This window comes from Tetrao urogallus (assembly GCF_951394365.1).
Source record: "Tetrao urogallus genome assembly, chromosome: 16".
Taxonomy (NCBI): Eukaryota; Metazoa; Chordata; class Aves; order Galliformes; family Phasianidae; genus Tetrao; species Tetrao urogallus.
In genome coordinates this window covers 9,284,721-9,297,738 of record NC_136829.1, presented here as the reverse complement: position 1 = coordinate 9,297,738, position 13,018 = coordinate 9,284,721, and the positions used below count along the sequence as shown (strand labels likewise).

Below are 13,018 nucleotides of genomic sequence, written 5' to 3'. Positions count from 1 at the left end.
CGAGGAGACGCCGAGTGGCGGCGCGCGGGCCCCTTCCCCTCCCCCTCGGCCCCTTCCCCTCCCCGGCCCTGTGCGCGGAGGCGCCGCCGCCGCCGCCCCGGAGCTCCCAGCGGCCCCGCCTCCCGCCCGGCCTCTGCTGAACCGCGGCGGCCCCGTACATGAATTATGTCTGCCACGAGCGTTGACCCTCAGGTGAGCGGCGCGGGCCCCGGGGGTGCCGCGGCCGGGGCGGCCCTGCTGGGCTCGGCGCTTTGGGGCTCGGATCGCACTCGGTTCCTCCGCCCGAGGGCACGGCGCGATGTGTGCGGGGTGTTGGTGGGGCGGGCCGGGTTGGATGAGCCCTCGGTGCCTTGCGGCTGTTTACTACGAGACCCCCATCCCTCCCAGTCGGCTGTGTGTCGGTATGAACGTTTTCCTAAAATCAACTTCTTTGTTTCCCTTTTGTTTGTTTGTTTGTCGGTTTGTTTATGTCTTTTTCTGCACCCGATCGTGTACTGTGGCTTTCCAGAGACCGAAAGGACAGGATAATAAAGGTGAGGATCACGCTGAGATCTTGCTGTTGAAGCAGCCCCTGTAGGAGATGAGCTGTGCAGGTACCTGTGGGTTTGCAGCCCTTGTGGGTAACATCTGGAACAAAGGAAGTTGTGCTTTGTTTCACAGCTGGATCAACTGTTATTTGCACGGTCTTGAGTGCATCCAGCTTATTGCTGTGGAGTTTACAATCTCCTCGTTTCCTTGTAATAACAAAAAACTATAAGGGTGTCTGTTTGCTGTATGAGTATTTCTACATGCTTTGCGTAGTCGTTTCCTGCTATACAAATACAGTCCCATTACTGGACTGCTGTTGGCTCTACAGGTATGATTTGTGATAAGTAAGCCTACAAAGTTAATTGTATTCATTTAAAATTCCTTAAGTAATTAACTGCTGGAGATAATAAACTTTTTATGCCAACATCCACACTCCATCTGATTTCTAATTTCAGTCAGCGGTTCAGGAAACTGATTGATTCTATGATCACTACGTAAGCATGTAATTGTTTAGCTTTAGAGGCTAGCAGTATCTTCAGCTCAGATGCTTTCCAATTTATCATAAACTGCCTTAAAAATCCAGCTATCTCTGCTCACAAGAAGTTTGATTCTGTTTCCATTATTGGCGTACACTCTTTTGCTACGTTGACAATCTTTCCAGAGTTATTCTCACAAATTCCCCAACTTGTTTGTTAAACATTTAAGTTTTGTGTGGCTTTACTTCATATGGAGCAGTAGCTGTATTTTTCTCGCCACATAATGTGGTGTTTGAGCTTTTTTTTCAGCATTTAAAATGTCAAAGGAAATCATTTGGTGTAACCCAATAAATTTTGTTTTTGTGTAGCTTTAAGTAATGGGTTTTGATTGCATTTCACATAAGAATTTATGTGTAGGTAGGCATTTGGGTAAGGCAGGTATCCCTTTTATACACTTCTAAAGATTTAAATTTTGATTAAAAATGGCAGAATATCAAGTCACACAGCAGTCATTGGTTATAATTAAATGTAAGCCCACCTGATCTCACTGTGGCTATCTTAACTTGGGCAGTAAGCACCACATGCTGGGAGAGCTGTGAATTAGTTTCAGAGAGTTCTAATTATGGACCTAAACATCTGATGTTTCCCAATTTATTTCTTATACAGAACTCCTGTATTTTTTGGCTCAGAGATGATTCACAGGGGTTCTGTGTTCACTCGTTTGTAGGAAAGCTTGATTTTTAAGAATTTACTCAAGCTCAGTTTTGTAAGTGGTGATACAAAGCGAAATCAGGGTCAAAAGTGATCTGTATGTCTTCAAGATTCTTCATGCTGTGGAGAAGTGTGGCTTTTTCTAAAGTGACATGGAACTCTACTGAAACACTCCTAAGCCGTATCATAATGCCTTGTAACTCTTTCTTTGTAGTACAAAATGGTTCATTACATCAGAAGGATACAGTTCACGACAACGACTTTGAACCTTACCTTTCTGGGCAGTCAAATCAGGTTGGTGTGTTTTTTCACTTTTTTTTCTTCATCTTATGCGTGCTTTTGGCACCCAGTTCCACAGGATTGTGTTGCAGAAGCAAATTCCTTGAAGACATGGAGAAAGAAATGACTGGTATATTGTGTTACTTAGTAATACAACTAGCCTTGTGCTCACAAAGCTGATATTACTGTGTGTATCCAGATGGCCACCAGTGAAAACTATGTTAATGCTCCAAGTGGCTTCTGCTGATTGCTCCTCATGTTGCAGGCTATTGATATGGTTGGACTGGGACAAACTACTTGAACTTGCAGTTCTTTGATAGCTGAGTTGCATGTAGGAGTCTGGAGTTCCTGATTTTGGGGTCTCACAACTCATCTTTTCAGTAATCCAAAGTGTTAATATTGTTGAAATTTGGATATTGCTTTTAAGAAGAGATCGCAGATATCCTGCTTGCTTTTCTCACTTCAACAAATATTGCTCTTCTTTCCTGTCCTCTGAAATATCACACGTCTGCAAAACGTATCATTTTAAAGGTAATGAACACCCTGTAATGCAAACTCTGAGTAAAACAGTTCATTGTGCTGTACATTAAGTCACCATCAGATCTTAAATACCACTGTGGTCGTGAAAATCTTCTAATTGAAGTAATTTTTGACTTAAATTTCAATCTTTTTAAAGTGAACAAAATGTTTAGAAACTTGAGAGCCTTGGCAGGGGTACATCTGTTATTTGTTTTAAAAAGTGCAGTTCAGCCTGAAACTGATAGATGCCACTGTTGATGTTGGTGATGTTGCTGAACTTGCTGGCAAAAGAGCCTCTATGTGCTTAAAACAAAAAAAAAAAAGTGTAGGTATGTACATAGACTGAAGCACAACTCCATTGACTCTTCTAATGCTGCAACAACAAGTTGGTGAGCTGCAAGAAATAATCGTGTAGGTGGTCTGAACAGTTCTGAGTGGAAAGTGAGAGTAGCATTAAATAGGACTCTGATTTCATACTGCTTGGAAGAAAGGATTCCCTCCCTAATTAATACAGCAGTTGTTGAGGAAAAAAAAAAAGGAAACGGCTAAGGATAAATTTGTTGAAATGAATGTGACTGCTGTTACGGTGCAGGGTCTCTGACAGGGTTTCTCTTACATGCTCTGGCATAATGCCAGGCAAAATAGATTGAGTGCTTTGTGAAGATGCTTGCTGAAACTTTCCTTATAGTGTTAGAATCCTTGCTGAAACTTACAGACCATGGCTACAGGGGGTGAGTCTCAGTAATTGTCTAGAATCCCTTAGCAGAAATACTGCAGAACAAAACATCTTTTTCTACATTACTTCTTCTCAGTCTTAACAAAATATTTATGTGTGGAGTATACAAAGAGAAGTATCTCATAAGAGCTGTTCTCCCCTCCTTTTTGCCAGTGTTTGTCTTTATGTTTTTCCTACGTTAACAATTCAAGAAATGGTGCATTGACATCAATCTTGATGTGGAGTCTCCCAGAAAAAAATGTTTCCTTACACTAAATACAGATTCATTTGGCTTGGAAAGCTTAGGAAATTTCATCCATTTTGAAGGATCTCATAGGAAAGTAGGTAGTACACATCTTGGTGATGGAATTTGTATGTGAAGGCAGTGTGAGCATTGGCAGCAGTGATGTTTTTTGAATCAGTGACATTGAATTCAGGCTGCTGAAATCTCAGTAGTGGTTGTGATGGGGAATGTAGGACTTGGTGACATTGTATGGTGTCATCCTTTATGTGGAAAGGATATTAATTTTGATGCTGTGGAAGGGAATAAACCGAAAAACGGGTAATAAAAATGACTGTAACTTATCAATTGGGTATTAATGCTCATCTTCAGCAGGGAGTCATTTTGCTTCATTTTCTGAATAAGCTAAGAAACAATCTTATGCTTGGAAAAATGACTGAAGTTCCAGTGCTGTTTTGCTGGCTTTTGTTCAGGATTGGGATCTTGCAGTTTGAAAGGAATCTTAGTTCCTGTTCTGAAAATCACCTTTCTCTGTGAGTGAGGAAGGGGTAACTGCTGTTCAACTCATTAACAGGAGATGTTGACCTTCCTTCCTCCTTGCTGGTAATTACATTTAGAGTATCTTTATGGAATCTCTCTGATATCTAGGTTTCATGCTTATTTAAAGAATAAAAAAACCTCATTTTATAATATTCTATATTTATTTATTGAATGTGAGAGAGACATTGAATGTTTCAAAATAATGCGTCTGCAGGAGATTGAAGGGGAAGAAAAGGCTTCTCAACCTGGTCTGAAAAACAGTTTAGAGGGAGTAAGGGAATTAAAACTAGAATTTCAGAGGTGGATTGGCTGGTTTATGACAGGTCAGTCTTTTATTTCATAGAGTGAAAAAGATGTTCTGTTTGGAAGGGCGGCTGTAGATGCTCTTGAACGTTTGTAGCTTTACTGCTGAGGGAGGAAGAGACTTTGAGAAACAATTGAATAGGATTTGTCCCAGACTGCTTCGCTTCCTGGCATGTTTTATGTCTATGTACTTCTCTGTAGCACATCAGTCAACTTAACTTCAGTTTCTAGTGACTGGATTGTCTTATTCCAGACTTGACACATTTCTTAATACATGATCTTACTGTGGTCCTATCTGAAAGAAGTAGCCTTTGTATGTTTTACCACCTCAGGTATGTTTTGCTTGTTAAGATCTGTTGGCTCTTCAAAATAATCCCGTAATGAGGTTTGTGTTCATATTACTGTTTACTGTCATGTTAAAGCAGTTTCACCTGCAAGTTTATGACAGTTAAGATATACTAATTATCCTCAGACTTAGAAATTAGAAATGAATTACTATTTGTTCTTTTCTGTTTGGTGATGTAGTGGTTCTATGATTCTATGTAGCACTGTGGCTATTCGTATACAAAATTTTATATATCTGAAGTTACTTTTTTTTCTTTAACAGAACAGTAGCTATCCATCCATGACTGATCCTTATCTGTCAAGTTATTATCCACCATCTATTGGGTTTCCCTACTCCCTCAGTGAAGCGCCATGGTCTACAGGAGGAGATCCTCCTATCCCATATCTCACCACCTATGGACAGCTCAGTAATGGAGATCATCATTTTATGCACGATGCTGTTTTTGGACAGCCTGGGGGTCTGGGAAATAATATCTACCAACACCGGTTTAACTTCTTCCCTGAAAACCCTGCCTTCTCAGCTTGGGGAACAAGTGGATCCCAAGGACAGCAGACTCAAAGTTCAGCGTATGGGAGCAGTTACAGCTATCCACCTAGTTCACTGGGAGGTACCATCGTGGATGGACAAACAGGATTTCATAATGATACATTAAATAAAGCTCCTGGAATGAACAGTATTGAACAGGGAATGGTTGGACTTAAGATTGGTGGAGACGTTACGACTTCGGCTGTGAAAACAGTAGGTTCCGTTGTTAACAGTGCTGGGATGGCAGGTCCCCTCTCTGGTAATGGTGGCTCAAATGTAAACTTGCCAGTATCTAAACCGACTTCTTGGGCTGCTATAGCTAGCAAACCTGCAAAACCACAGCCTAAAATGAAAACAAAAACTGGACCTGTGATTGGAGGAGCATTGCCGCCTCCTCCTATAAAGCATAATATGGACATAGGGACTTGGGACAATAAGGGTCCTGTGGCGAAAGTTCCTGCTCCCCAGCAGATACCTTCTCCTCAGTCTGTTCCACAGCCACAGCAACAAATAGTTCAGCCTGTTCCAGCTCAGCCTCCTCCATTGACTCAACCACAGTATCAGAGCCCTCAGCAGCCGCCCCAAAATCGCTGGATCGCTCCTCGCAACAGAAATGCAGCTTTTGGCCAAAGTGGAGGAACTGGCAATGACAGCAATTCGGCTGGCAGCACCCAGCCTAACCCTGTTCCAAGCGGTGAGTCCCATCCCGTTCTTGAAAAACTGAAAGCTGCTCACAGCTATAACCCTAAAGATTTTGAATGGAACCTTAAAAATGGACGCGTGTTCATAATAAAGAGCTATTCTGAGGATGATATTCATCGTTCCATTAAGTATTCTATTTGGTGTAGTACGGAGCATGGCAACAAACGCCTGGACAGTGCTTTTCGGTCCATGAATAGTAAGGGCCCGGTCTACTTGCTATTCAGTGTCAATGGCAGTGGACACTTCTGTGGAGTTGCGGAGATGAAATCACCTGTGGACTATGGCACCAGTGCAGGTGTCTGGTCTCAGGACAAGTGGAAGGGGAAATTTGATGTCAAGTGGATCTTTGTGAAGGATGTGCCCAACAACCAGCTCCGACACATCAGGCTGGAGAACAATGACAACAAACCTGTTACAAACTCCCGTGATACACAGGAGGTGCCCTTAGAAAAAGCAAAACAAGTGCTTAAAATTATTGCTACTTACAAGCACACGACCTCCATCTTTGATGACTTTTCTCATTATGAGAAGCGCCAAGAAGAGGAGGAGGTGGTGCGGAAGGTAAACTTATTAAAAAATTTATTTTATACACAGATATGGGGAAAATGAAATGTGAAGGCTGCTATAATGGAGAAAATGTAAGTAGGAATTAAAAATGTTTTTAATACATCTCAACTGATGCTTATTTATGTGACGTAATTTCATAGCAGATATGTTTCAAAGCAAAAGTTTAAGCACTGACAGGTGAAGGAGGTTGTGTCCTGGTCTTTGTAGTGTCTTAAAGCAGTTAATAGATTAGAAACACGGTTCTATTTTAGAGTTGCCCCACAAGCATTTTGCTTCATAAATATGAGGTGTTCAAGCATTGTTTGACTGGAACTTGTCTATCAAAATTGATACCTGTGTTGGCATTTGAAATTTGTATTTTGCCTTTAAGAGCAGGAGGATTGATCCTACTTGTTCAGTTAAAACTCTGGAAAAGGAGCTATATAAAATTACTGGAATATGGAGTAGTGCTAGGAAGATTGTTTCTGCTGCTGGATCCCCATGTATGTCATTACTTGGGCAAATAAAGGCAAATGGTTCTCAGGTCTAGTATGTTTATTAATTCTTGAAAAGTCTTGAGTGAGGATGCGTGAGAAACTGGGGCAGTAACTGGGAAAGCATGATGAATGTTTTATGTACCTTTTTATGTACCTTTTCACAGCCCTAAGAGTCATCTGTCCCATGACCTCAGTTTCAAGAATACCTTTCTCTAGTTAGGCAGCCTGGAAGTCGTGTACTGACACAACACTAAGTGTTGGGATGTGTAATTATCACTTAGGTAACACTTAAAAGTTGCTTTATCAATAGTGTTTTATACACATTTTTTTGAATAGCATTTTAATTAAAGCACTTATTGAGCAGGCTGGTTTAGTGCAGCTTACACTTGCTTTTAAATGTTTTTAAAGCAAGGTTTGGTGATGGTGAAATTGAAGTTGCTGTTTTAATGCCTTTAGTGACATTTAAGAATTAACATAAAATTGCTTTAACCTGCCTTCTTAGAACATACCCTTAAATTGTGAGAGGAAAGATCAGTGTCTTAAGAAGTTCCAGCTCAACTTTTCCTAACCATCTGATATGACATATGTAGCATACTTCAACACAGCAGGGATGGCAAGTTTTTGTTCTGCGCTCTCTGCAGGATCTCACAAACCAAAACCTGCAAGTCATTATCTCAACATTTCATTCGTTCAGTAAATGATTGGCAGTTCAGTATTTAAAGCACCCTGTATCTTCAGGAGAGCTGTTTTCATGTGTGGGATGGAATCCTAAATAATCACAGAATGGCTGCAGATGGAAAGGACCTTTAAAGATCACCTGGTTTCAACTCCATGTCCCATGGCAGGACACCTTCCACCAGCTCACATTACTCAAAGTCCTGTCCAGCTTGACCACATGCACTTCTGAGGATGGGGCATGTGCAGCTTCTCTGGCCATCTTGTTCCAATGCCCTGCTCTCATAGTAAACAATTTCTTTTCCTATATGTAATACAAATCTACCCTCTTTTATTTAAAAAATCAGCTACCCTCTGTCCTGTCCCTGTGTTCCCTGACCAAGAGTCCCTCGCCAGCTTTCCTTAGATACTGGCCTTCTCCAGTCTGAACAACTCCAACTCTCAGCCTGTCTTCCTAGGAGAGGTGCCCCAGCCCTCTGATCATCCCTGTGACCCTCTGGACCTGCTCTGACAGGTCCACATCTCTTGTGCTGGGGGTTGCACAGCTGAACACCGTGCTGCATGTGGAGTCTCATGAGGGTGGAATAAGGGGGAGAATGACATCCCTCAATCTGCTGTGCAAACTTCTCTGTAGCAAGTCAAAAAGTCAACTGCTTACAGTCTAGGGAGGAGATTGGTTTTGTTTTTCATGCTGAGTCTCCCTGTGACTTGTTAGCAAGGCTGGAGGGATGAATAATGTGTGTGAGGAGTGGGAGTGCTGGGGAATCTGAACCAGTTGGTGCCTGTTTGCATCAAGTAGTGAAAGTGATCGGCATCCAGCCTTTCTGAACTGTTAACTCAGTTGCCTGAGGAGGTTCAGATGGCAGCTTGCTGAGCGCTGAGCTTCCTTTGCTTTGAAGTAGCTCAGTGTGCTGATGTTCCTATTGAGCCGACCCCACTTGCTGTTATTTTCATACATAGCTATTTTGCACTTTCAGTTCAAGCATTAATATGATTGCTTGCTTAGGTCACCGTTTCTAGAACAGGATTGGTTTTTCAAAACAGTAATGGCTCTTTTTGCCTCATTTAAAACCGAGGCTCTGACCTGTCTGACACATGCAGGAAATTTGAAGTTTAACATTTCTTGGATTCACCTGGATGGGCTCGAAAATAGCACAGCTCTCAGGAAATCAGTGCACTGAGAAAGGTGGAAGTGCTGGAGAAATAAAGCAGATCAACAGTGAGGGTGTGAAAAGAGAGGTGCTGCTCATCAGGACGTGTCCTATAAAATTGTCTGGAAAGTTAATTTCTTTTCTCACTCTTGTTGTATAAATGAACATGAGAAGTGTAGCTGATTACCAAGAGAGTTTCTTGCCAGGATTTCCTATGACAGTTTTTCAAGAATATTGCTGGTTAGGGTAACTTAAATGACTTTTCGGAATGGTTATTTGCATAGGTAGCATCAGAATTGGGTTTCAAGTTGGTGTGGTGGTTGTTTTTAAATGCGTTGTACTCTGTTTAGCAGTAACACTTCTTGTCACAAATCCTGCCTCCATCACCATCATGATTACAAAAGGCTGGAATTCTTTAGAAATTACTCATGGAGAGCTTGAATGCTTTTATTTCATTTATACACGTGCTTAGTAGGGAGAAAAATGATGTCATGTAATCTATTTGATGCAAGCCACTAGCATTCAGGTTTTTTTAATGTTAACATCTTTCTAGCCAGTGTTTCCTTCATCAACTCCTGGTTGATTTCTTCATGCTGGCATTCAAATCCAGCTTCTGATGTGCCATAGTTATAAGCCTTTTTTTTGGCCTAATGTAATGATCCAGACCCAGGAAAGGAGTAAGCCAAAGAGAAGTGGTATGGAATTTCTCCTGCCCGCTGCTTTTCTCAGTTCCAAAATCTGCAGCATGAATGTGTCCACAGAGAGAGCAGATTTTGTGATCAGCCTTTAAAACATGAAGTTGCAATGCATGTGAGAGAGTCTTGAAAAAGAAAGTAAGGGCTTGTAAAGAAAAGCAACTTGTTGCAGGTTTTTGTATTTTCATTTGCAGTTTGTGGTAGGACAGAAAGAGAGTTCTGCTGTAAAATGTCTGCAGTCCATCTTTGCAGATCTGTATTTAACTCTGTGTCCCCGGTGCTGTGTGCTCACCTCTGGTCTGTTGTGACAGTGTGATTCCAAGGTCTGCGCCTTGGTGTCACTGAAACTGCAGAGGAGTTGCATCTCAGGAAGCCCTTGAATCAACAAGCTTATTTCTTCTTTTCAGCAAATATGTATTGTAAGGTGTCAGTGATATTCTGCCATCCCCCTAACACCAGTATTGCCTACTGAAAGCATCCCCCTTTGGAAGGGCATGCAGCTTCTGTTTACCTCGGATCCTTTAAATAGTGATTCTCTTAGCAGTGCTCAGTGGCTCACTTTGTGATCAGCGTTCACAAGATTCAGTAAAGAAACCATTTGAGCCTGAAATGCTGGGCTGATATATTTGATTTGAGATCAAAGTGAAGACAGTACTTCTGTTAAGCACAAAATACTTTACAGTGTATTTCTAGTTGTTATGAAATAAGAGTATCAGCCTTGAAATGCAGTTCCTGATCAAGACTGTGCTGCTGCAGCAGTAGCTGAGGTAATGCAGAAAGCAGAGTGTTACAGATCCCTATTCCAGTGGGAATTATGGTATTCCATCCCTTCCTTACTGTGGCCTTCATACGCTGTCAGCTTGGGCTGACTGTGCAGGTAGTATAAAATATAGCAGCATCTTTTTTTGCCTTATATCAAAGCATAGAGTTGTTGTCTGGGATCACATCAGTGCTGTAATACTACTAAAAATGCTTTTGCTCGTTCATTTGACTAAAATCCTTAACTGTTTTTAACTCTCTTCTCTTTACAGGAACGTCAGAATCGAAACAAACAATAAGGATATACATATACAGTTTGATATATATATATACTAGAACTGATATTAAATTCGACTGAGAAACAGAATTGAAGTATTCTGGTGCTGTATCCTGGCATCAGGACCAACTAAAGCTTTCAGCTCCAATATATCTTCTCGTGCAGGGGAAATTAAGTTGTTGCATCTTTGTAGTTTATTTTTGCCCAAGTGGATCTGCATTAATTTGTATCTTTTTCTATGTAAAATTCTGTAGAAATCATTAATAAAGGTGTGGCTCTTTTTATTTTTTTAAGTTGGTAAACACTTATATTAACCTAATGTGGGACCTATACATGAGCATACTAAAGTGTCAGTGCTTCCCAAAGACTTTATTTTGGCACAAATTCTGTTCCTAGCCAGATGCAGAGAATCATGGAGAATACATGACAGATCTTCCTTTATCCTCTTCCCAACCCCCGTTTCTTCATGGCAAACGTAAGAAACCATGCGTTGATTTAATTTGTTTTTTCTTCTTGCCATTTAAAAACCTTTTGAAGATAACTGCACTTCAGAATTTAGAGATGAGAACGATGGGGTTTGAGATCAGTTTGTGCAGCTGCTGTGCCTCCTTATTTATCTGTACGATTACACTTCTCAAATTGCGAACGCGCCATCGTTGGTTTTTTCTGTCTGGTAGCAAATCCAATTGTCAGTGGAATTGTTTCTCTGGAAAAGATTTCCCTTCCACATTCTGTTAAGCAGTGCTTCAGTGTGCATTTGTTATACCATATCCTGCCGGGGGTGAGCGCGATGCTTTCTCTCAGCCATAATTCTGCTTCATGGTTTTTGTAGCTTGAGAATTAAATAATAATGTGATGCTATCAACATTGCAGGGGTTTTGGACGACGTGTTTAAACCTGTTTCAGCTTCAGGTGTTATTAGTTAATTGCAGAATCATTTTTAATTCTCCTTCCATTCCTCCCCCCGCCCCCCAAATCCCAATGCCATTTAAAGTTTTTATACCAATAATGCTGAGCTTTAATAACGTAGGAACTAATAGTATGGATAATATGATGGATTATGCCTCAGATGTTTAAAATTGACAGTGTGTATGTCTGATTTCTTTCTGTTGGATGAGTAAAAAAACCTGTTTTAAGAAAAATGAATTTGCTGTCATGTTTTTGTGGAGTGAGGGGACTGTCAGAGAGCCTGTCACCAACTGGAGTTCCAATTAAGCATGGAAATGGTGCTCATGTCCGCTGCTCTAGCACACTGAATCTGCACGTGTTTATTGTAGAGGATCTTTTACTATATTAGAAAGCAAGTATCTTCTGAATACTATTTACTCCAAAAGGACCTCCAATTTAAATAAAGTTTAATCTGTATCATTTAGACTTGTATTTAGAACATATAACTGTCTCTGGACTGTTACTGCCTGTAAGGAGTAATGGACAGCATCGGATTAACTTTTTCCTCTAGGAGAATACAAGCCTTAATAAACAATACATATTTAGCAAGCTTGATGTCATTTTCGTTTTTTTCCGTGCTATCATTTCTGTTCCTATGTTACAACCTTTCCATTATGCAACCTTATGAATTGCTTTTAGTGTGAGAGGTGCTTTGGTTCTGACAGGTTGGGTGTTGGCTATTGACATGCTTGCTGTTTGCTGAGGGGCTTCACAGGACTCTGCAGAGGGCACTGCAGCTGATCTGCGTGCTTCCATCCCAAGGAATTTGCACACACACTGCTTGTCACTTGTGCTTTCCTTTCTGAAGCCGCAGCTTCGAATTGGAAGTTGCCCTATAGCCTTCAGTGCTGTGGATGTGGGGCAACGGGAGGAGAAAAGAACCTTTCAAAGAGGGGTAACATGCTCCAAACTACAACAACGAGCTGTATTTTGCCACTCTTAATTTTTGCAATTTGACTTTATTTTTCTAATAGGCTTTTTAAAGCTATAGTGTGTTTTACAACATTGAGAAAATTCTGGTTGAGACAGGAGTTGACAGCTGCTGAGTGTAGAGCTGAGAAGAGTTCAGCTCCATTCTCGCCCTGAAGAGAAAACTCTGCTATGCAACTTTATTCTTTTTTTTTTTTTTAATTTTAGATCTGGAAAGTTTATTTGCTGTGATTTAACTGCAGGCAATGTAAGTATTTTCTACCAGAGAGAGCTGTTATTTCCACCTGATTTTTTGGTATTGGTTTGAAAAGTTACAACACATCTCAGCCTGTTCTCTGGCTTTAGGAGCAGCACAAAAAGTTCAGCGTGCAGAGGTTCCCCTACAGGCACTGTGGTGTTTTGTGGCCACGTTGTACAGCAACAGCTGAGTTAAAGCAGGGAGAAAGCATTCCAATGGGAAAATGATCCCTTTAGTATTGCCACGTGCAGTGCTAGGAGGGCTGAAATGCAGGCTGGTAGTCGTGCTCGTTTTCAATCAACTGTCTTTTCAGCTTCAAAGAGACACAGCTTTGTGTGTGTGTGCAAATGGCACTGTGAGGTAGGGAAAGCATTTGTCTGGTGTCTGTTCTAGAATAAAGTGATAGGTTTGAATTGT

At 41.1% G+C, this 13,018-nt stretch overlaps 1 protein-coding gene across 1 annotated transcript; it reads left to right on the top strand.

Moving 5' to 3' along the window:
- Positions 1 to 165: 165 nt before the first annotated feature.
- On the top strand, positions 166 to 10,507 carry YTHDF1 (YTH N6-methyladenosine RNA binding protein F1; the record flags this gene model as incomplete). The annotated part of the gene is made up of 5 exons (XM_079543222.1): positions 166 to 192; positions 509 to 533; positions 1,930 to 2,009; positions 4,920 to 6,446; positions 10,481 to 10,507. The coding sequence occupies 5 exons, from the start codon at positions 166 to 168 to the stop codon at positions 10,505 to 10,507; spliced, it is 1,686 nt and encodes a 561-aa protein (XP_079399348.1).
- Positions 10,508 to 13,018: the final 2,511 nt, after the last annotated feature.